Consider the following 22,622-nt stretch of genomic DNA (forward strand, 5'->3'; position numbering starts at 1 on the left):
TCGTAGTTCTCTTTCTTCAATATTTAGATATTCATTTCTTTACAACTAGAGAAGAAAAGAAATACAGGTGAAGGATTGGATTTGCAATAGAATGTTCTGATGTAAAGTGAGGGCATGACTGGTAGGCACTGCATGCTTTAATATGTCGTCTGTTTAAAAAACTTTATTTGGGAGTTCCCGTCATGGCGCAGTGGTTAACGAATCCAACTAGGAACCATGAGGTTGCGGGTTCGGTCCCTGCCCTTGCTCAGTGGGTTAACGATTCGGCGTTGCCGTCAGCTGTGGTGTAGGTTGCAGACGCGGCTCGGATCCCGCGTTGCTGTGGCTCTGGCGTAGGCCGGTGGCTATAGCTCCGTTTCAACCCCTAGCCTGGGAACCTCCATATGCCGCGGGAGCGGCCCAAGAAATAACAACAACAACAACAACAGCAAAAGACAAAAAAAAAAAAAACAAAAACTTTATTTGGAGATAATTTCAAGCTTGCAGAAAAGTTGTACGACTATTATGAAGAACTCCTATACACTCTTCACCCAGGTTTCCTTGTTCCCATGTCACCATTTGCTTTATTCTTTCCCTTTCTTTCTCTTCCTGAACCCTTTGAAAGTAAATTGCACATCACTCTCGAATTCTATTTTTTTAATAGTTATTTCACCAATACAATTTTTTTTCCTACTATACAGCATGGTGACCCAGTTACACATACATGTACACATTCTATTTTCGCACATTATCATGCTCCACCATAAGTGACTAGACATAGTTCCCAGTGCTACACAGCAGAATCTCATTGCTAATCCATTCCAAAGGCAGTAGTTTTCATCTCTCAACCCCAAGCTCCCTAACCACCCCACTCCCTTGGCAACCACAAGTCTATTCTGCAAGTCCATGATTTTCTTTTCTGTGGAAAGGTTCATTTGCGCCTTATATTACATTGCAGATATAAGATATCATACAGTATTTCTCTTTCTCTTTCTGACTTACTTCACTCAGTATGAGAGTCTCTGGTTCCACCCATGTTGCTGCAAATGGCATTATTTCATTCTTTTTTATGGCAGAGTAGAGTTCCATTGTGTATATATACCACATCTTCCTAATCCAGTCATCAGTCAATGGACATTTGGATTGTTCCCATGTCTTGGCTATTGCGAATAGAGCTGCAGTGAACATGTGGGTGCATGTGTTTTTTTTTTAAGGAAAGTTTTGTCTGGATATATGCCCAAGAGTGGGATTGCTGGGTCATATGGTAGTTCTATGTATAGATTTCTAAGGTATCTCCATACTGATCTCCACAGTGGCTGTACCAGCTTACATTCCCACCAACAGTGCACGAGGGTTCCCTTTTCTCCACAACCCCTCCAGCATTTGTTACTTTGTGGACTTATTAATGATGGCCATTCTAACTGGTGTGAAGTGGTATCTCATGGTAGTTTTGATTTGCATTTCTCTAATAATCAGGGATGTTGGAGTTCCCGTCGTGGCGCAGTGGTTAACGAATCCAACTAGGAACCATGAGGTCTCGGGTTCGATCCCTGCCCTTGCTCAGTGGGTTAACGATCCGGCGTTGCCGTGAGCTGTGGTGTAGGTTGCAGACGCGGCTCGGATCCCGAGTTGCTGTGGCTCTGGCATAGGCCAATGGCTACAGCTCCGATTTGACCCCTAGCCTGGGAACCTCCATATGCCGTGGGAGCGGCCCAAAGAAATAGCAAAAAAGACCAAAAAAAAAAAAAAAAAAAAAAAATCAGGGATGTTGAGCATTTTTTCATGTGCTTGTTGCCCATCTGACTCTCAAATTCTTCGGTGTATGTCTCCTAAAAGGGACGTTCTCCGCAGCACAACCATCAGTACAGGAAGTTGTCGTTGACGCCCATCCAGTCAGTGTTTAGGTCCCCAGTTCAGTCAGCCAGTTATCTTAATCATGTCCTTTATGGGTTTAGGACCCACTCTAGGGTCATACATGTTTCTTTTGTCACCAAATCTCAGACAGACCTTGAGTCTTTCCTTGTCTTTATGGCCTTGACATTTTTGAGGAGTCCAGGGCACTACTTTGTACACTATCTCTCAGTTGAATGTGACTTGTTTCCCCATGATTTATACTTCGGTTCTGGCTTTTTGGCGGGCCTAGTGTTGAAGCAATACTGTATGCTCAGTGCATTGTATCAGGAGGCACGCGCTGTCCTTGTGTCCTGTCATAGGTGATTTTAACTTTGATCATGAGATCGAGTTGGTATCTATGGTGCATTGGGGTTGGTGGCTTCTCTGCAGTGTTGGGATGCAGGTTCGGCCCAGCACAGTGGGTTGAGGATCTGGCTTTGAGGCTCAGATCTGATCCCTGGCCCATGAACTCCATATGCCTTGGGGCTGCCAGAAAAGAAAATAAAGGAAAAAGAAGATGGTTATTTGTCAGGTGCTTGCCATTTTTGTTGTAAGCGTCTTGTCCTTGTAGGTGCGGGTCTTTGTGAGGAGATGGTTTGAGGTCCTGTCCACACTCTGCTCCTGGTCACACTTGGAGCTCTCAGTTGAGCATGTGGTTGTTGCTAAATGATGTTTTTCTGATTCTCTCCTTCTTCGCTTGTGACGCTAGAGCTGTGCTAGGTGCTCCAGTGGGAGCATCTTCAAGGTGGTGTGAAGATCCTTATCTTTCCTGAAGTGCTTGCTTACACTCTGCCTTATGTTGTGCCTCTCTTCCTCTAAACTTGGACTTGGCTATTTCTCCTTGTGGTGAAGGACAGTATGTACAAACCGGAATCAGGGTGCTAGGGGTGCTCCTTGCTTTAGGACGTCCTCTTTCTAGGTCCCCTGGGCTCACAGAACCAGGTAAATGTATGTATGCCTGCACCCTTGCAGCTTTATCTCAGAGCCATGCAATCACAGCACGTGGCGTTCATTGTATGACCCTGGCATTTGCTCAGTCTGTGGATGGAGCCCATCTGGCGTCCTGGCCCTGCTTTAACAAGCTGTGTTGGCCACCTTCTGAGCCCTAAGGAAGGGCTGATTGGGTTATCTTGCTAAAGTCTTTCTTATTTTTGCTTTTTAGGGCCACACCCACAGCATATGGAGGTTCCCAGGCTAGGGGTGGAATCGGAGCTGTAGCTGCTGACAGCAACGCAGGATTAGAGCCGGGTCTGCGGCCTACACCACAGCTTATGACAGTGCTGGATCCCTGACCCACTGAATGAGGCCAGTGATCGAACCTACATCCTCATGGATCCTGGTCAGATTTGTTTCTGCTGAGCCATGATGGGAACTCCAGTGGAGTCTTTCTAATTAGTAGTATCATTGCTATCACTGTCCAGTACTCTTAGCTTGATTGACATCTTCTGGGAGCAGAGATCCTTGTAACAGAAATTCACTTTGACCTAAAGTGGTTCCTGTCGTGGTGCAGTGGTTAACAAATCCGACTAGGAACCATGAGGTTGTGGGTTCAATCCCTGGCCTTGCTCAGTGGGTTAAGGATCCGGCGTTGCTGTGAGCTGTGGTGTAGATTGCAAATGTGGCTTGGATCTGGCGTTGCTGTGGCTCTGGCGTAGGCTGGCGGCTACAGCTCCAATTAGACCCCTAGCCTGGCAACCTCCATATGCCGAGGGAAGCGGCCCTAGAAAAGGCAAAAAGATAAAAAATAAACAAATAAACTAAAGTGGTTGAGATACATGGAGTCTCCTCAGTGCTGAGTGGAGGTTTACAGTGGGTGGGACAGAGTTGCCAAAAGGGGTTTTTGAACCTGCTAGGGAGTGGGTTGTTTTTTTTTTTTTTTTTTTTTTTGTCTTTTTGCTATTTCTTTGGGCCGCTCCTGCGGCATATGGAGGTTCCCAGGCTAGGGGTCGAATCGGAGCTGTAGCCATTGGCCTACGCCGGAGCCACAGCAACGCGGGATCCAAGCCGCGTCTGCAGCCTACACCACAGCTCACGGCAACGCCGGATCGTTAACCCACTGAGCAAGGGCAGGGACCGAACCCGCAACCTCATGGTTCCTAGTCGGATTCGCCAACCACTGCGCCACGACGGGAACTCCGGGAGTGGGTTTGATCCTAGGTTTCATGTGGTTATAGTCCTTGAGATCACAGAGACTTCTTAAAAGCTACTGATACTTACTGAGCAGTTTGTATGAAACACCATCCAAGGTGCTTTATACATGGCATTTCTTGGCATCATAAAAGCTTTGTGGGAGTTCCCATTGTGGCGCAGCGGAAACGAATCCGATTAGGAGCCATGAGGTACAGATTTGATCCCTGGCCTCACTCAGCGGGTTAAGAATCTGGCATTGCCATGAGCTGTGGTGTAGGTCGCAGCTGTGGCTCGGATCTGGCATTGCTATGGCTGTGGTGTAGGCCGGCAGCAAAAGCTTTGTTTCTATCAGTAGCTTGGGAACTTCCATATGCACAGGTGCAGCCCTGAAAAGACAAAAAGACTAAAAATAAAAAAATTTAAAAAAATAGCTTTGTGATGTTTTTTTCACCTACAAAATGAGAAATGGTACCTGCCTCATAAAGCTTTTGTTGTGATTAGATGGTTAAATCCACTTAAAACTCATGGCATGTTGCCTAGCAATTAATAAAGGAGGAATGAATGTTAGCTGATGAATAATGTGACTATGTTATCTCTCTTTTTACACATGTGGGGACAGGACCAGGAGAATTATTTGCCTAGAGTTAAGCAATAGGCAATTTAATGTGTAGATCTGGAATTTAAACTCTGATCTTTTTTCTTCCTTTTTGACCAAATGTGGGCTTTCCCTTTTTTTGTGCTCTTTCCTCTTCGCTACATTGTTTCTTTTTTTTGTCTTTTTAGGGCTGCATCTGAGGCATGTGGAAGATATGGAAGTTCCCAGGCTTGGGGTCAAATCAGAGCTGCAGCTGCTGGCCTACACCACAGTTCACAGCAATGCCGGATTCTTAACCCACTGAGCAGGGCCAGGGATCGAACCCGAGTTCTTATGGATCCTAGTTGGGGCTCGTTACTGCTGAGCCATGATGGGAACTTCCTATTACATTGTTTCTTCATTTGGGGTTTTTAAGCTAAGAAGAAAATATTAGAAATATAATCCAAAATTACTGTTTTTAGCTAAATGTAGCTGGTCTCTCAGCCTGTGCAGACTTGGAGAAAGCTTGTAGAATGGAGGGGTTGCTTCCTAGGCTGTAGTAGAGGTGGCCTGGGCGAGTGACCCAGGGAGTGTCACACAGAAGGAGGAAAGCCCCCAAGGCCTAGATAGCTGGGCGCCTGCAGGCCATGCTCCCTGGAGAATAGGGGCCATGGGCACCTTCCCAGAAACACCAGACGCTCTGGGAAAGTCATTGCCATTCCGTGTCACATCGTGGTGTCATGTACGCCCTGCTGCTCTCATTCCCTAAGAGTAGGATTGACGTGGAGTTCCCATCGTGGCTCAGTGGTTAACGAATCCAACTGGGAACCGTGAGGTTGCAGGTTTGATCCCTGGCCTCACTCAGTGGGTTAAGGATCCAGCATTGCCGTGAGCTGTAGGTCGCAGATGTGGCTCGGATCCCGCGTTTCTGTGGCTCTGGTATAGGCTGCCTGCTACAAGTCTGATTAGACCCCTAGCCTGGGAACCTCCATATCCAGTGGGAGCGGCCTTAGAAAAAAGGTAAAAAGACCAAAAAAATAAAATAAAATAAAGAGTAGGATTGACTCACAGCTCCTAAGAGCCTGGGATTTCTGAAAGCTCAGGTCTCTTCAGATCCCCTGCCTTCAGGAGCCCACATGTTTGTGAACTTGCTCTGCATCATGCAGCTTGGCAGAAAATTGTCTTTGTTTGCCTGGAGAGTCAACACGGAAGGGTGGTTTCGGGTATTACCAGAGCGCTTAGAAGAAGTCATTTAGACCTGGACAGGGGCACTCTTGAAGGTGCCTGTGACATGACTGAGCTCAGAAAACCCTTCTTGGTTGGCTCCCTGCTGCTGGGGGCTCTACCTCAGCTGCCCCCACCATCCACCAGCAGGACTCGACTTCCCTGCCACCGCCTTCCCTTGGAGGGCTTCCTGCCCCCATCCTCCTCTAGCACCGCGTTGTCCTTCTCCCTGCTCCAGCTTATGTGCATCAGCATATCGGGGGCTCAGGACAGCAGAGGTCTGGTGTTACTTGATCCTTCTCTCTTAGCAAACACAGACTGCAGGGTTCGCTTGGCACCGAGGGTCTAGTCTGCAGGCTCAGATTCCTGTGGGCTTGGGGTAGAAGGTGAGAGGTAGGGTGGGAGGCCTCCCTGCTCCCCTTTTGCCATGATTGTGATGTTGTACACGCAGACCCAGCGATGCCAGATCTGATTTTTCAGGAAAAGCTTAAAATCTATGTTTCGTGTGAACTTATTTTTTGTAACAGTAGGAATGAATTCAAGTTAAAAACAAACTGGAGACACAGCTACCTTGGGCTGCTGTGTTTAAGATAACTAATGAAAAGCTTTCTATGGCAGAGTCAGAAGAACTCTGAAGGAGCAAACATAGTTACTGGGGGGAGGCCTGCCTTTTGCATGTATTTATCTCCCCAAATCGGTTCCTGCCTTGGGTTGGGAATGACTGGGAATCAGAGACTCAGAGGAGAGACCAGCAGCTTAACAGCATTGCCACCTGTTACCTGCTCTTTGTTCCTTGAAACTCTGACACCCCTCCTGTTCACACGAAAGAGTAAATGAATGGTATGAATCCTCTCAAAGGTCGGTTCTGATTTGAAAATTGAATTTTGTTCTAGGGAAGCAGATAGAAACTGTTTATTCAGAATTTAGTAATCAAAACATTCTGTCATCCGGATTTTGGTTTCTTTGTATTTTGTAGTCATAGTTTTTACTCCACATTTTTAAATATGTAGATCAGAATATTATGTCAGCTATAGCTTTAGAGTTGAGTGTGTTTCAATTTCTGGAATATCTGATGATTCACATCTATGTGAATCATGTTCATTGAAACCCCACGTACATTTAACAATCGTTTCTTATATTGCAGTTGACTGTAGTTTACAGCTTTTTTTTTTTTTTTTTTTTACTTCTTTAGTAGTTGTTACTTGAAGTCTTTATGGGCTCATCAAAAGTAGTTTTGGCAGCAGCAACTGAATACAATTGCTGTAGGGAAGATAATACCACTTTTTTGGTGCATAGGGAGAGGGTCTGGGGTCAGAGCAGGGCCAAGAATAGGAACCAGAGTCATATCAGATTCAAACCCCCAAATCAGGGGATAGGAGCTGGGGCCTGAGCCTATTGCTTCATAACTGTGAAATCATAAATCAGTTTTTTTTAGGTCTTTATGATAATGAGAATAATAACGCCTTATGGCACAGGGTTTCTCTGAGAATCAGGAAACTTGGTTGGGGAGGTACTGTATAAATATGAGGTGACATATATAATCACTGATTATAAAAATGATACACTGGGAATGACTGCTCTTTAGGATTTGCTTACATTAAACATTAAGCCATCAGAGTAGTTGTCTCACAGATTGCTATCGCAGGAGGAGTAGACTTTGACAGTTACCATTGGCGAAAACAAATGTGGCAAATATGATTAAATAAAATTGATTTGAAAGAGGCAGTTTTTCTGTTTCTCGAGTGATGCTTTAATGTTGGCTCTTGAATCCATTTACAGGCATTAACTCAATTGTGGCCATTGCATCATACACTGGATATAATCAAGAGGACTCTGTTATCATGAACCGTTCAGCTGTAGACCGAGGCTTTTTCAGGTCAGCTATTTTATATATTTATACATATATATATATATGTAAAAGTGGTCAAAACACAGATATAGTGGAAATATTAATATTTTAATCCAAAGAGTTCTGTAAAAACAGGTGTGACGTGTGTGTCCAAACCGTTGGTGGTTTTGAATGTCAATCTGGAAGAAATTTTGACCTGAGAGCAGAGGAATTTTTCTGTTCTTGTCTCTGCCTCCAGGAAGCTTTGTGCATATTTGGCGGACATGTGCTGTGTGGTGTCCTGTTTAGGGCCAAGTGCAGTAAAAATCAATGTGCTCCTCCAAAAAGGAGGAGGCCTGGCGATGGTCATGAACAACTGCAGACACTGCTGCTTATATCTCAGGATTTTCAAAGGCTGTATTTTGAACACCCCACCCCCCGCCGCCCCTTTGTCTTTTTAGGGCTGCACCCATGGCATATGGAGGTTCCCAGGCTAGGGGTCCAATTGAGGCTACAACTGCCGCCCTACACCACAGCCATAGCAACACGGGATCCGAGCCGCATCTGTGACCTACACCACAGCCAGCTCACGGCAACGTTGGATCCTTAACCCACTGAGCAAGGCCAGGGATCGAACCGAAATCCTCGTGGATCCTAGTTGGGTTTGTTAACCACTGAGCCACAACAGGAGCTCCTTGAGCACCTCCCCCCCCTTTTTTGGTAAGCACTTACATGTTTGTGTTTGGATAATAAAGAAATGTCTAAAGAAGAAATAATAAACCTAGCGTTTTAGGACCCATAAATACCTACTGTTAAAACTATAGTATATTTCCTTACATGTTTGTGTTTGGATAATAAAGAAATGTCTAAAGAAGAAATAATAAACCTAGCGTTTTAGGACCCATAAATACCTACTGTTAAAACTATAGTATATTTCCTTACATGTTTGTGTTTGGATAATAAAGAAATGTCTAAAGAAATAATAAACCTAGAGTTTTAGGACCCATAAATACCTATTGTTAAAACTATGGTATATTTCCTTTTTTTCTCATATTCTGTTACTTTTCAGTTTAACATCAAGCATGAATCTCAAATCCATGACATGAAAATTGGTTTAAACCTGGGAATTTAGAAGAGAAGATGGATTTTTGGTTGTTGTATAGTTGCAGAGGGTAGCAGTAAGACTGGAGATGGATGTCGTAGCTTTCTATCCTAACCTCTCAGCAGCCATATGGGAAGAGAGCCTGGGTGACCCCCTCTGAGGGATCTTATGGAAGGAGACTGGACTTCTGTAATTCAAGTTGTGCTAAGGTCAAAGCTACATGTGATCCTTAATATAGTTAATTATCCCAAATCCATGGTTTAAAATTGCCTACTAGATAGCAATTAAGTAAAAATTATCTGTATGTTCTAAGCCTTATTATTAAGGGAAAATAGAAATTAACTTTAGAACCATGTGCTCTTAGGTCTGTTTTCTATCGATCATACAAAGAACAAGAGTCTAAGAAAGGGTTTGATCAAGAAGAAGTTTTTGAGAAGCCTACACGTGAAACTTGCCAGGGTAAGGAACGCTAATCTTGAAATTATGGAATTCGGAGTTAACTTACATGGTTTTCCTGATGAATTTTTCTGGGTCTTTCCCTTACTGCCCCCCTTTTTTTGGCCACGTGGGAGTATGTTTTCTTGTCATTCTTAGAGCTCATATTTGAGGAAATAGGTGTGTTTGTCAAAAGTCTGCACCAGAGAGAGGGCTTGCTGCATTGTCATCCCATCCGTGGGGCCTGCCCTGAGGTGGGAGTTAGGAAATCAGAGGGTCGTCTCACTTCATGGGACACGCCACAGCCCTGTTGTCCCTTGGACTGTCCCTTGCTTCTGTATTTCACAGGCACTTCCTTCCCTCCTCACTGTGCTGTGACCTTAGTGTTTGTCTCAAGCCACAGTGTTTATGTGTATTTAGCGAAGAATGAGAGGATACCTAGAATTAGATTCCTGTTAACTTCCCTCTAACTTGGAACTGATTTATGTATTTGGTTTTTAATCTTTTGAAAGGGGTTTATGTGACCTCATTATGCTAGCACCATTCCAGGAAGTTCCGTCTTTTTTCTCAGGTATGAGGCATGCCATTTATGACAAGCTGGATGATGATGGTTTGATCGCTCCTGGGGTTCGTGTGTCAGGAGATGATGTTATTATTGGCAAAACTGTGACCTTGCCTGAAAATGAAGATGAGCTGGAGGGTACTAACAGGCGCTATACCAAGAGAGACTGTAGCACCTTCCTCAGGACCAGTGAGACAGGCATCGTGGACCAGGTTATGGTCACTCTCAACCAGGAAGGATACAAATTTTGTAAAATAAGGGTGAGTGTAGTTCTGTGACAGTGCTATTTGTGGGAAGGAGACAGGCTGACTTCACTCACCTATCTTTGTATAATTCAGGTGCGCTCCGTTAGAATTCCACAGATTGGAGACAAATTTGCAAGTCGACATGGTCAGAAGGGTACTTGTGGTATTCAGTATAGACAAGAGGTAAGTATCTTTTATCATGGTCAGAAGGGTACTTGTGGTATTCACTATAGACAAGAGGTAAGTATCTTTTATCACCTCTAACCCAAAGTTTTGTTGAGCATTTTATTAAATCAAAATGTGCTTTAAGGGGAGTTCCCGTCGTGGCGTAGTGGTTAACGAATCCAACTAGGAATCATGAGATTGCGGGTTCGGTCCCTGCCCTTGCTCAGTGGGTTGACGATCCAGCGTTGCCGTGAGCTGTGGTGTAGGTCACAGACTTGGCTCAGATCTGGCGTTGTTGTGGCTCTGGCATAGGCTGGTGGCTACAGCTCCGATTCGACCCCTAGCCTGGGAACCTCCATATGCCGCAGGAGCGGCCCAAGAAATAGCAAAAAAAAAATTAAATAAAAGACAAAATGTGCTTTGAGGAGTTCATGTGGCTCAGTGGTTAACAACTCTTCAGTAGGAACCACAAGGTTGTGGGTTCAATCCCTGGCCTTGCTCAGTGGTTAAGGATCCGGCGTTGCTATGAGCTGTGGTGTGGGTCGAAGACTCAGGCTCGGATCTGGCGTTGCTGTGGCTCTGGCGTAGGCCAGTGGCTATAGCTCTGATTAGATCCCTAGCCTGGGAACCTCCATATGCTGCAGGAGTGGCCCTAGAAAAGGCAAAAAGACAAAAAAAAAAAAAAAAAAAGTGCTTTAACTTAAGAGCCTAAAGGCAGTAGAGCCAGGGCCCTTCATTTCAGTGTTGGGTGGTACCTGAACATGCCATGTTGAGAGTGACTTGTAAAAATCCCTTTATAGGATATGCCTTTCACCTGTGAAGGCATCACCCCTGACATCATCATCAACCCCCACGCCATCCCCTCTCGTATGACGATTGGTCACTTGATTGAGTGTCTTCAGGGGAAGGTAAGAGATTTCTTTAAAAATGTAGCTTCCAAATTGCCGTTTCTTTTGAAATGTTAGGTAGGTGCTCTCATGTACTTTGGAAAAAGCCAGTATGATACTTTCCTGCTTTTCAGGTGGTTATGATTATGTCTTTTTTTTTTTTTTTTTTGCAAAATTATGATTTAAGGATTTTGGTAAAACCTACTACAGCCATTCTTTTTTATATATGTGGTTATTCTTTGACAGGTTCTTTTCTGTAAGTGGTGCTTAGCTTGTGGAACTAGTAACTTTGTAGCTGTACTGTTAGCTCTGTGTGCATCTTCCAGCTGAGATTTTCTGTTTTTAAGCTTTTTACTAAGGTAAAATGGCTACAGCTTGCAACATATGGGTGGCTTTGTTTTAGGGCATTAAAATGTTTGGTCACAGGAAGTATTTGGGAGTTTTTTTATCTGGTCTCATGGGGAGCTTCCTATTTGAAGGCTTATTGATTTTTTTAGGTAAACAGTTTGTTATATTTTATGTAAGATGCTAATAAAATGAACCTTACAAAATTACATAGACATTTAATTCTTAGTCTTAAGTTCAAAATCTTCTCTTTTGTAGAAAGGATTTTTTTTTTTTTAAATTGACGTAAACTTCTAAAGGAAGACAGAAGGAAGCAGACTTTTAAAGACTACATTTTTTTTTAAGGTATCAGCTAACAAGGGTGAAATTGGTGATGCCACTCCATTTAATGATGCTGTTAACGTGCAGAAGATTTCTAATCTTTTATCTGATTACGGTTACCATCTCAGAGGAAATGAGGTATGTTTGCTCTTACATTAGTCACTTATGTGTATTCTTTTCTGTATAAGTGTAATTTCATTCTTAAACTTTTTGAGAGTTCCTTTGTGGTGCAGTGGGTTAAGGAACTGGTGTTGCCGCTGCACTGGCTCAGGCCATTACTGTGGTGTGATTTAGTCCCTGGCCCAGGAACTTCCACATGCTGCCAAAAAGAAAGAAAAGTTTAAACCTTTCACTGACGAATGTATACACACACACACTTCAGATGTGTGCAAAATCATGAACGTGCAGATTGATGAATTTTCACCCAGTGAACACAACTGTGTGAGTGCCACCCAGATCCTGGAAATTACCAGAACCTTCTTACCCCTAAATTCATCCTCTTGTGTCCCCTTCCGGTCACTACTTCCTGTCCTCAAGGTAACCACTCTCTTTACCTCTAACAGGATAGAGTAGTTTTGTCTGTTTTTCTTTCTTTCTTTCTTTCAGGGCTATACCTGCAACATATGGAGGTTCCCAGGCTAGGGGTCAAATCAGAGCTGCAGCTGCCAGCCTGCATCACAACCACAGGAACACCAGATCCGAGCCACATCTGTGACCTATACCACAGCTCAGGGCAACGCCAGATCCTTAACCTACTGAGCGAGGCCAGGGTTCAAACCCGCAACCTCATGGTTCCTGTTGGGTTCATTACTGTTGAGCCACAATGGGAATTGCTGTCTGTTTTGATTTTTATAGAAATGCAATTATATATGGATATATATTCTTTGAATTTGTTTAATATTTTTAAGTCTGTGGTTTAAAACCTACTTGTTTCAGGTCCTATACAATGGATTCACTGGTCGAAAAATCACGTCACAAATTTTTATTGGCCCCACGTATTACCAGCGTCTGAAGCATATGGTGGATGATAAGATCCATTCCCGAGCTCGGGGACCTATTCAGATCCTTAATCGGCAGCCCATGGAGGGGAGATCTCGGTAAGGGCGACGCGTGGTTATCACCACAGCGACAGAAAAGAAGGTTCTCCGTTTCTTCCTTTTTCAGCACCCTGAGGGCTGGCTTTTGTCTGGGAGTTGTGCCTTTTGCATTTATCATGTCAGAAATTAAAACTGAGAAAGGTTTAAAATATTTATTATTTAAAAGCAGTGACAAACCCATTGCACATTTACTATAACATTTGAAAAGTACTGTCCAAAAAATTTAGTAATGAGTGACATTAGTTTACATTTTCACGAATCCTTTAATGAACTGGTTTGTGAGAAAATGGCTGGCATCATGTGTCTGCTCCTGCAGTCACCCCACTGCTTCCTGTATTTTACCTTTACATTTAAGTGTATGAGGAAAGGCTGACCTCACACATACGTGGTTGGAAAGGGAAGCATATTTTGATAATTTTCAAGTGATTTTGTTGCTGCACCAAAAGGACAAGTTGTTTCTTAAAGGTTAGTGTGATGTAGAATCTGAAACCACTTAAGTAACTCTTATATTTATTATGTTAAAATCCATTGGCTTGTCTTACACTTTGAATGTATTTTATACATATGTAACTTTATAGTATCAATTGATCACTTGGAAAATATGGCTACACTGAGTTACGCAGATTTTTAAATGTTGACACATTTCATTATACAAAAGAAAAAATTCACATTTGTGAATATTACCACCATGTCATTAGAAGTCTTTATGTATTGGGAAGTTATGAAGTCTAAGTGTTGGATAGAGGGTTTCTAAAACTCTGATTTTTGACTGAAAACTTACATTTTAAGTCACTTTCAACAAATACATAAAATTGTTTTCCTTAACGTGAAAGGCTCACTTTGTTCATTTTCCAGAAAAATGCCTGCCAAATGTATAAGTCTGAATTAACATAGTTAGTGCTAATGTGGATCATCACAATTGGTGTCAGCTCTTTTTTCAAGTAAAAAAGACATTTCGTGATAAAGGCGACAGGACTGCCATCTTCAGAGTATAGCAGAAGTGCTGTGGCAGCTCCTCATTTTATCATAGAATATTAAGAAATGTGTACTCAGGAGGTCAAAGTTCAAGAGAACTAATCAATTTTACTACTTCATTAATGACATTCTTAAAGTAAAACTGGTTTTCCCCCTTGAGATACAGTGGAGAACATGACTGCAGGTGAGGTTCTGCCTTCTTGATGTGTTCAGGTGCCAGCAGTTTTATCCAGTAACTTTTGCAGCTCTCAGTACAAATGATAGCACTGTGAAAGAGGCAGTCATGTTGTTGGTATTATAAAAATAGTTTTCATCCTCCTGGGGGCTACGCACCATACTTTGAGAACCCTTGCTTTCCAAGATATAGGGACCTTATAAAAACTAATCACAGTGCCTCTTTAATATTACTAGATATCTGGTGTTGATTTCCTTGATGATTGCATACTTTAAAATAGGTTTGTTGGTTTTAATTAGGCTACAGGTAAGGTCCATGCCTTGCAATTGATTGACCTGTCTCTTGAATTTTCTTTCTAATCCATAGGTTACCCTCCAACATCCTTGCTGTTTGTTGAATTAACTGGGTTGTTTGTCCTAGAGGGTTTCTCACATCTGGATTTTGTTGATTGTACTCCTGGATTGTGTGTTCTATTTTCCTTGTAAATTTAGCTCATCAAATCTTGATGAGATGAAGGGTTTGTGTTCCTTCACATGAACACTTCAGAGGCAGCAGTGTACTGTATACTCTGAACAGCTGGTTGTCTTTTATGACTTTAGCAACTATTAATGATCATTACTTAAAACAATTAATTGCAAACTGAAGAGATCTCCAATTTTATTCATTTATTAGCTCCAATACTTTCATAGGGAAAAAGTCTGTTTCCTCAGCTGGTTCCCTAGTGACGTAGCTCATACAGGGGAAAGGCAGATAAATGTGTGATTCCTTCCTTTTATTTACTTTTCAGAATGACAAGTTGGTTGCCTAGAATCCTCCAAAGTTGACCAATTGTTTTGTTTTTGGTAATACCACCAAGCAGCTCATCAATCTTGTTCTTTGTAGTAAGAATATTAAGGATGCCATCACAATTCACTTGTGTGGCCACCTGAACAATGCGTTTCATTTCACTCTCTGCTGGGCAAACTGTTGACTCTTTACCTGTTCTTTCCATTACCTTTGCCAACATGCATTTCTCATTTCATGCTTGACTGCCTGGGTGACTTATTCTTGGAGAAGATGCTTTCCTTAGATTGAATTCTGTTAAGTTCAATGATAGTATGATGAGTCTCTAGTCTGTACTCGATTGTATTTTATGAGGAAAATTATGTGTTATACTTGAATCTAATGTGTGTACTCTGGGGACCTTCTACTATACGTCAAATAGCTGGTAGACTTCTCAAGCTCCTCACCATGTAGTGAGAATGTGGGCGTATAAAAATTAGAGTCCAAATCTCCTTTCCTAAACAGTGTTCTTTATTTTTGCCGTTAGTCAAAGTAGCATTGATAATAGAAAATAAGCACAAAATAGTCAGCTGTTTTTCTCTTAACAGTGACGGTGGCCTGCGTTTTGGAGAAATGGAACGAGACTGTCAGATTGCCCATGGAGCAGCCCAGTTTTTAAGGGAAAGACTATTTGAGGCATCAGATCCTTATCAGGTTCATGTCTGCAACCTGTGTGGCATAATGGCGATCGCTAACACCCGGACCCATACGTATGAATGCAGAGGCTGCCGGAATAAGACTCAGGTGCGCTAGACCTCACGGGCAGGTGCTCTTGTTCAGGATGGGACCCTGCTGGTCTGACCATGTGGGCAGATTTAGTGGGATGGAACAGATGGGCAGTTTTGACAGCAAGCTTCTGTCAGATTCCTAGTTTGAAATGAGGGAAAAGGTAACAATTAGGTTTTTCAAAAAACCAGTGTAAGTTTTACCTTAGAATTCCTCTTGGCTGTTCATCTTTTGGAAGTAATAAGGACTTGTAGAAGGAACTTTAAATCATGAAGGTGAATATAAATTAGGTCTAGCAGAAAGAGTGAAATACCGAAGCCAGTTAAGAGAGGGAACCACCAGAGGCCAAGGTCATAGGCTGAGTGCTGGCACCAGTCACGCACTCACAACCTAAGCGAGTGGGTTAAGGGCCATGAGGGCGCTGCTGTCTGGCCTCGCTAATGGCCTTCTCTCTACCCTAGATCTCGCTGGTGCGGATGCCGTATGCCTGCAAGCTGCTGTTTCAGGAGCTCATGTCCATGAGTATTGCACCTCGGATGATGAGTGTTTAGCTCTCTTACAACTCTGTGTGTCTTGTTTCTATGATATGGCTTTAAATTTTTTTTTTTTAATTAATGAAAATGTACTGTATTGTGAGAAAAAGCATTTTATTTGTTTTGTTTCATGATAAGCATGCTTTTCTGTAAATACAGCTTTTGTAGATAGTCTTGATGTGTTACCTTTATTTCATATTTCACTGTGTAAAAACCACTGAATATAACTAAAGTGTTAGTGTACTGCATGAAAAGAAGCTGGTTATTAGGTGAGAACCAGGGCTGTAGTTATCCATGACTATTAGCTACGCAGACTAATATACTCTGCAGGTTTACAGCTCAGCACCTTCACCTGTTTAAAAAAAAAAGAAAAAAAAAAAGGTAAGAATTAGTTTACATGTGTGAACATGGTTGACTTTAATTCTGAGAAAGTTTAGTGTTTCCAAATAAATGAAGATGTTGAAATGTAGGGCTAAGAGATGAGACTGTAGCTGGCCCTGTGGAATCTCTGGAATTGGAGCTCTGTAGGATGCTGGATGGTGACCCTGGCCTCTGTAAGTGGCTTCCTCACAGAACTGAGAGAAGCAGGTTGACAAACGAGGCGGGTGAGGTCCAGAGGCTCAGGGCCCTCCTTTGAAACTGGTTCACAGGCAGACTCCCAAGTGGCAGAGCTGAGACTTCACACGTGCCTCTCGGCGGCTGCCCTGTTTCTTCCTGTCACACCATGGCTAGCTGACCCAGCCCTGGCGGGGCTTTGGCACAGGCTGACAGGAAGCTGTGTTCTCATTTTTGGCTTAAAACCAGTTCAGTCCTCGATCTAAGAGGACCATTAAATGTAGAGCAGCGTTGCTCTGGCCTCCCCAGGATGGGTGCCTGAGGAGGCCTGTGACGGGCGTGACAGACGTGGCAAGGCTTGGGTGCTGGCTAACACACTCTTTTTTTTTTTCTCAGAGAAAAGCTTAAAGTGAAGGACCAGAATTGCCTATGATAATTTCCTTTTAAATGGGAATTTAATAGTCACAACACTAAGAAAAATGCCATGAAAATAGAAAGTTCTGGGAAATATAAGCCAAATCGGGTTTGAGTTTCAACTCTTATTAAGATAACAACGAAAGCACTAAAGTCCTAACAACAGTATTTCCATCCAACACGGACTGTTCTTCGGGAGCCACCCACTGTCCTCCTGCGTAGATACTTGATGCCCTTCCTGTGTGGATACTGAACAGCACGGAATGCCAGTAAGAGTTACTCTGGCACTTCCATGCTTGGTTCCGTTATCAAAAGCACTAGTCATTTTGAAATAGCTATGAGGCTTACTACCTACCTTTTTTCACTGGTATCTCATGTAAAGTGTCAACCACTGTAATTTTTGCTGATGCTGAAGCCTGTCCTTGGGAGTTAGCTGCATGGCACTCATACTCTCCAGCGTCTTCCTTACTAAGAGGAGATATCTGGAAGGAAAAGGGTCTTTAGAGTTCCCACTGGGGCTCAGCAGGTTGAGAACCACACCAGCACCCCCGAGGATGCAGGTTTGATCCTTAGCTTGACTCAGTGGGTTAAGGATCCAGCGCTGCCCTGAGCTGTCAGACTTTTTAGTGGGATTAAACCTAGTGTAGGTCACTAATGCGGCTGGGATCCCAAGTTGCTGTGGCTGTGGTGTAGGCTGGCGGCTACAGCTCCAATTTGACCCCTAGCCGGGGAACCTCCATATGTCGCGGGTACAGCACTGAAAAGGGAATTTTACTTTCTCCATGGCAGTCATCTTTTTTCCAGTGCCTTCAGTTAGGTCATTATTTCCTAAGTTTCCTGATAAGACCAGGGGCTTCATGGCAAAGATGCTGCTAGAAACAATGAAGGCCCTGTGTTCGGAGGATTATTTACAGCTACCACATTTGGTCTGAGGGACAGTTGGGGACAAGCCCAGGTCACACTGCAGTTTGAGGGAGACCTGGTGGGCATGGTCTGTGTGCTCCCTTGTGGGTCCCTGACCATCAAAGATCAAGTAAAATAAAGTAACTATTAATAACTAAGATAATAGTTTGTTCTCTGTGAGGATTCACTTGGGGGGAAAAAAATTGGGTTCTTGTTTATTTTTCAGTTGTCTCCAAAACACCCGGTAAACCCAGCTGTTCTTGTGTTTCAAGTTTCCTGTGAAAGAGGAGCCACAGCTCTATGGCCTGCCGGGCAGGCAGGATGGGCACCTGGCAGTGCTCCAGGCCCCGCTGCCAGCTTGCCCATCTCTCCCCGTAGCCCTGCTACTCACCAGCACCCAGCCCGTCACTTCATGCTTTTCTGGGCCACCCCGCGTCTGAATGGCCAGGTTATCTCGGTCACCAGGCAAGAGTTCCGTCCTTTGAACTCCATAGTGACCCCTTTGTACCTGCAAAGAAAAAGGGAGGAAAGAAACAGTGTGAGTTCTCTTCACTGAGCATCAGCGTGGATGTGGCCCAGGGAAGCTGTCAGACTTTTTAGTGGGATTAAACCTAGTGAGTGCCACGTGACCCTTTCCTGAGCACTTACGTGAAATCTATATCATCTCTTCCTGTTAGTTTACCGCTAAGCTTAGATATTTAGAATTAATGTATTTTTCTGCATGCTGGGGAATTACAAATGGTTCTACTTTTTCTGCCACTGGCCACCACCATCCCCTCATGCCCTGGTAATGCTGGGCCTGCTGCCATTCGCCACATTTGACAAACTGACCCTTGGGACCTGGGGTAGGAGCCCAACCCCTGGGCTCTTCCTGCAATCTCATCACTGGGAAATAACAGGTTAAGTCCAAAGCCAATACCATTACTTTGTTCTGAGGGCTAAGGATTCATCAAATGATTTACCAAAGATGGGAGAGCAAAAGCACCTGCAAGGACTTCCTGTTGTGGCTACCAGTAATGAACCCAACTAGGATCCATGAGGACACAGGTTGGATCCCCGGCCTCTCTCAGTGGGTTAAGGATTCGGCATTGCTGTGAGCTGCGGTGTAGGTCGTAGACATGGCTCAGATCAGTGTGGCTGTGGTGTAGGCCAGCAGCTACAGCTCTGATTGGACCCCTAGCCTGGGAACTTAAATATGCCTCAGATACAGCCCTAAAAAACTAACAAAAAAAGCATGTCAGGTACATGCTGCTGTCATTCCCTTAGGACAAAAAACCTGCTGCCTGTGCCTGTCATGATAAGATTGAGAAAGACGAAGGAAGAAGAAACTCACTTTCCCTCACTTGAGGCCAATACTGAATACTGCCTCCCCCATTTAAGAAAGCAAAGTATGTTCATTATGTAAACTTAGGAAAATACATAAAACTTCACAGAAGAATAAAATTTATCCTCTATACATAGATATATTCAGTATAAATTTCTAGAAATAGAGCTGCTGAGTCACAGAATATAAATATTTTAAGGCTTTTGTGATACTGAGTTTAAAAAAATACGTATGTCAAAAAATATACAGGAATTCACCTGGTGGCTCAGTGGGTTGAGAACCTGACTAGTATCCATGAGGATACAGGTTCGAGCCTTGGCCTCGCTTAGCGGGTTAAGGCTTCGGTGTTGCTGTAAGCTGTACGTGGCTTGGATCCTTCCTTGCTGTGGCTGTGGTGTAGGCTGGCGGCTGCAGCTCTGATTCCACCCAGAGCCTGGGAACCTCCATATGCCGCAAGTGTGGCCCTATAAAGAAAAGAAAAGAAAAAAAAAAATAGACTACATGTAGCACTGTTTGTCATCTGAGGCTGACTTTAAGGGTTAGGTTGGTGTTTATTGATACTACCTTTGTAATTAGGAAAAAGGATTTACAGTCTCAAATAGGTTCCTTTTCATCTTTACCACATAGAAAACATACAGAAAGTAGTGCAAAGAATTTATACATGGCAAGTTTTTATGTGGCAAACTGTTACACTGCCTTACTTATGTAAAGGGAGTTTGTTATTGTTTTTAGCTGTGCACGCAGCATTCGGAAGTTTCCTGGCCAGGGACTGAACCTGAGCCACAGCAGTGACAATGCCAGGTCCTTAACCATTGTGCCACCAGGGAACTCCAGGAGTTTGTTGACAAATACATTTTCAGATTTGGAAAAAAGATGCAGGCTGGGCTGAGACAAGTGGTTTCTCAGCTGTTACAGATGTGCAGGGGGTTGGAACTACCTCAATGATTGAACCCTAGAAGTTTACAGGACAGAAAAAACTAGAAGTCACTGCTCACCACAGACACTCAACTAGGGGGACAGTCAGTGAGGTGCAGGGGTCACCTCAGCATCCTCTGGTTGTGCTTCAGCTGCAGCCAGACCTTCCTGAATCCTGCTGCTGCTGCACCAAAGGCTGTGGACACGTGATTCACAGCAGAGAAAATCCAAAAATCCGAAATGGAGTCAGGACACTGAGCAATGCGGAGGTGACACCTGTGCCCATCTGCTAACACTAAAGAGTGGGCACAGACACAGGGACATGGCATCCATGTATTGCTGGGGACACTGTCAACTGCTACCGTCCCTTCAGAAAGTCATTTGACAGTGACTAAGTTTTTAATTAAGACTAAAATTAAATCTTTTGACCTAGTCATTTATCTTTAGGGGCAATCATCCTATAGGAAAAGAAGAGCCAGCTGCAGGAAGGACATGGATGCTCAGATGTTTAAGGTGATGAAAAACTGGAAACAGACCACGGGGCTGGTTTAATAATTACGGCCCATCCACACGGCCTCTTACGTGGCCCCGGAGAAACAGAACTGGAGGGAAGCACAGGAAGTATCAGAGAAAAGCAGTTTCAGATCCCTCTGCATGTGTTCCCACCTCACCCTGCACATGGACTGGGTGTCTGTACACAGCTGGGGAGGAATAAGAGCTATAAAAAAAAAAAAAAAGAATATCCTTGGAGGTCATGAAAACCCTAATCTGAAGAAGTTCAGGAAGGAAAAGAACAGACAGCCTTCCAATCTGAGAACATCTAAATGTTTGGAGGGAACTCTGGCGTCTTCACCTTCCCTGCAAGCATCGCTCTGACTGCTCTTGGACTCTTTCTATGCCAGGCATCTACTAAGAAAATAAGGGACTTGTTAGGGCTCAGCAAGTAATGGTCTGGAAAGCACAGCCCACCCGCCAGGCTAGGCCAGTGTAGATTGGCACTGAGCCCCGTGTCTCCGAGAGAAGGCCACCCTTTTGGTTCTGCTGCCACCAAGAGTCCTTGAGCGGGAAACTCATGCTACATTCAGCTTAACAGGAGAGGGTTTTTAAGACTCATTCATATGCAAAAAGCAGTTCTGTGCTCAAACTGGATTTGACAAGTGATCTTAATATATACCTGGTTATGAGCAGAGGGGAGAGAAAGCAAATGGCCTGCTTTTTTTTTTTTTTTTTTTTTTTTTTTTTTGCTTTTTAGGGCCACACCAGGGGCACATCGAGGTTCCCAGGCTAGGGGTCCAATCGGAGCTGCAGCTGCCGACCTACACCACAGCTACAGCAATGCCAGATCCGAGTACATCTGCAACCTACACCACAGCTCACGGCAACACCTGATCACCACCCACTGAGCAAGGCCAGGGACCAAACCCTCAATCTCATGGTTCCTAGTCGGATTTGTTTCTGCTGCACCACAACAGGAACTCCGGCCTATTTAATTCTTTAGGCCACTGGCTTTCTAAGTGCTTTGACATGGCCCATGGAAGAAATACATTTTGCACTGCGATCTGGAAAGTACCCAAGAAAATTTTTATGAAATACCTTTACTAAATCTGCCTTTACCTAAGATATTTCCTGTTCTACTTTTTAAGAAAACACTGGTTGTGATCCTTACATTAAATTCAACACTCAAGGATGGGTCAGGGCCTGCAGCTTGAGAAACTGCTCCAGGGCACGCATGTGGCGAGTTACATTATGCAGTTAGAATAAGTCTGCAGGAGTTCCCATCGTGGTGCAGTGGTTAACGAATCCGACTAGGAACCATGAGGTCGCGGGTTCGGTCCCTGCCCTTGCTCAGTGGGTTAACGATCCGGCGTTGCCGTGAGCTGTGGTGTAGGTTGCAGATGCGGCTCGGATCCCGCGTTGCTGTGGCTCTGGCCTAAGCCGGCGGCTAGGCTCCGATTCGACCCTAGCCTGGGAACCTCCATATGCCGCGGGAGCGGCCCAAGACCAAGAAATAGCAAAAAGACCAAAAAAAAAAAAAAAAAAAAGAATAAGTCTGCAGAGCCTGGGAGGTAGGTTTTTGCTCATTTCTGGCAAGTCTGTAGAAACAATTTTTTCCTGTTTTGCCCCACTCTCACTCCTCTCTTCCTCCCCACAAACCTCCTCCATGGACAAGCCCTCATCCGCCCCGTGGGATGCCAGAGCTGAAAGGCAGGGTTTCCCAGGACAGCTTCATCCCTGCCATGTGCGTGTTCATCCAGACCAGGAACCGCAGAGCTTCCTCTCTGCCAGGCTCTGTCATGGATGTCACATGCCCCAGGACACTTGGGTCACACTTGCCTTTTGTGTACTCCCTGGAGAGCCCTGGTGTTAGCATTCTCCCTCTGCCTCTCCACCCCTGGAACAGACTAGCAGCCTGCAAGGAAGTGCCAAGGAATGTCAGCAGCTCTCGCCGAAGGCCCAAAGGAACATGTCTGCCGACTGCGTGCCCATCTTTAC

General features: G+C 44.1%; 2 protein-coding genes across 2 annotated transcripts in view; one reads left to right on the forward strand and one right to left on the reverse strand.

Annotated features, from left to right (window-relative positions):
* The window catches only part of POLR2B (RNA polymerase II subunit B), a 50,405-nt gene extending 34,213 nt beyond the window's left edge, over positions 1-16,192 (forward strand). Inside the window, exons 17-25 of the mRNA XM_003129037.6 lie at positions 7,580-7,676; positions 9,095-9,189; positions 9,737-9,987; positions 10,066-10,155; positions 10,938-11,045; positions 11,715-11,828; positions 12,627-12,787; positions 15,308-15,503; positions 15,947-16,192. Coding sequence (XP_003129085.4) covers positions 7,580-7,676; positions 9,095-9,189; positions 9,737-9,987; positions 10,066-10,155; positions 10,938-11,045; positions 11,715-11,828; positions 12,627-12,787; positions 15,308-15,503; positions 15,947-16,036 — 1,202 coding nt within the window. The 3' untranslated portion in view covers positions 16,037-16,192. The remainder of the gene's footprint in view (positions 1-7,579; positions 7,677-9,094; positions 9,190-9,736; positions 9,988-10,065; positions 10,156-10,937; positions 11,046-11,714; positions 11,829-12,626; positions 12,788-15,307; positions 15,504-15,946) is intronic.
* Positions 16,120-22,622, reverse strand: part of IGFBP7 (insulin like growth factor binding protein 7) — a 74,753-nt gene continuing 68,250 nt past the window's right edge. The window contains 3 exon segments of the mRNA NM_001163801.1: positions 16,120-16,370; positions 17,343-17,469; positions 18,282-18,398. Of these exon segments, the coding sequence (NP_001157273.1) occupies positions 16,351-16,370; positions 17,343-17,469; positions 18,282-18,398 (264 nt within the window). The 3' untranslated portion in view covers positions 16,120-16,350.

Source organism: Sus scrofa, chromosome 8 (genome assembly GCF_054392235.1).
Source record: "Sus scrofa isolate SSC_HxYL_T2T_F1_AM1 chromosome 8, Sscrofa_HxYL_maternal_Yorkshire_Landrace_v2.0, whole genome shotgun sequence".
NCBI lineage: Eukaryota > Metazoa > Chordata > Mammalia > Artiodactyla > Suidae > Sus > Sus scrofa.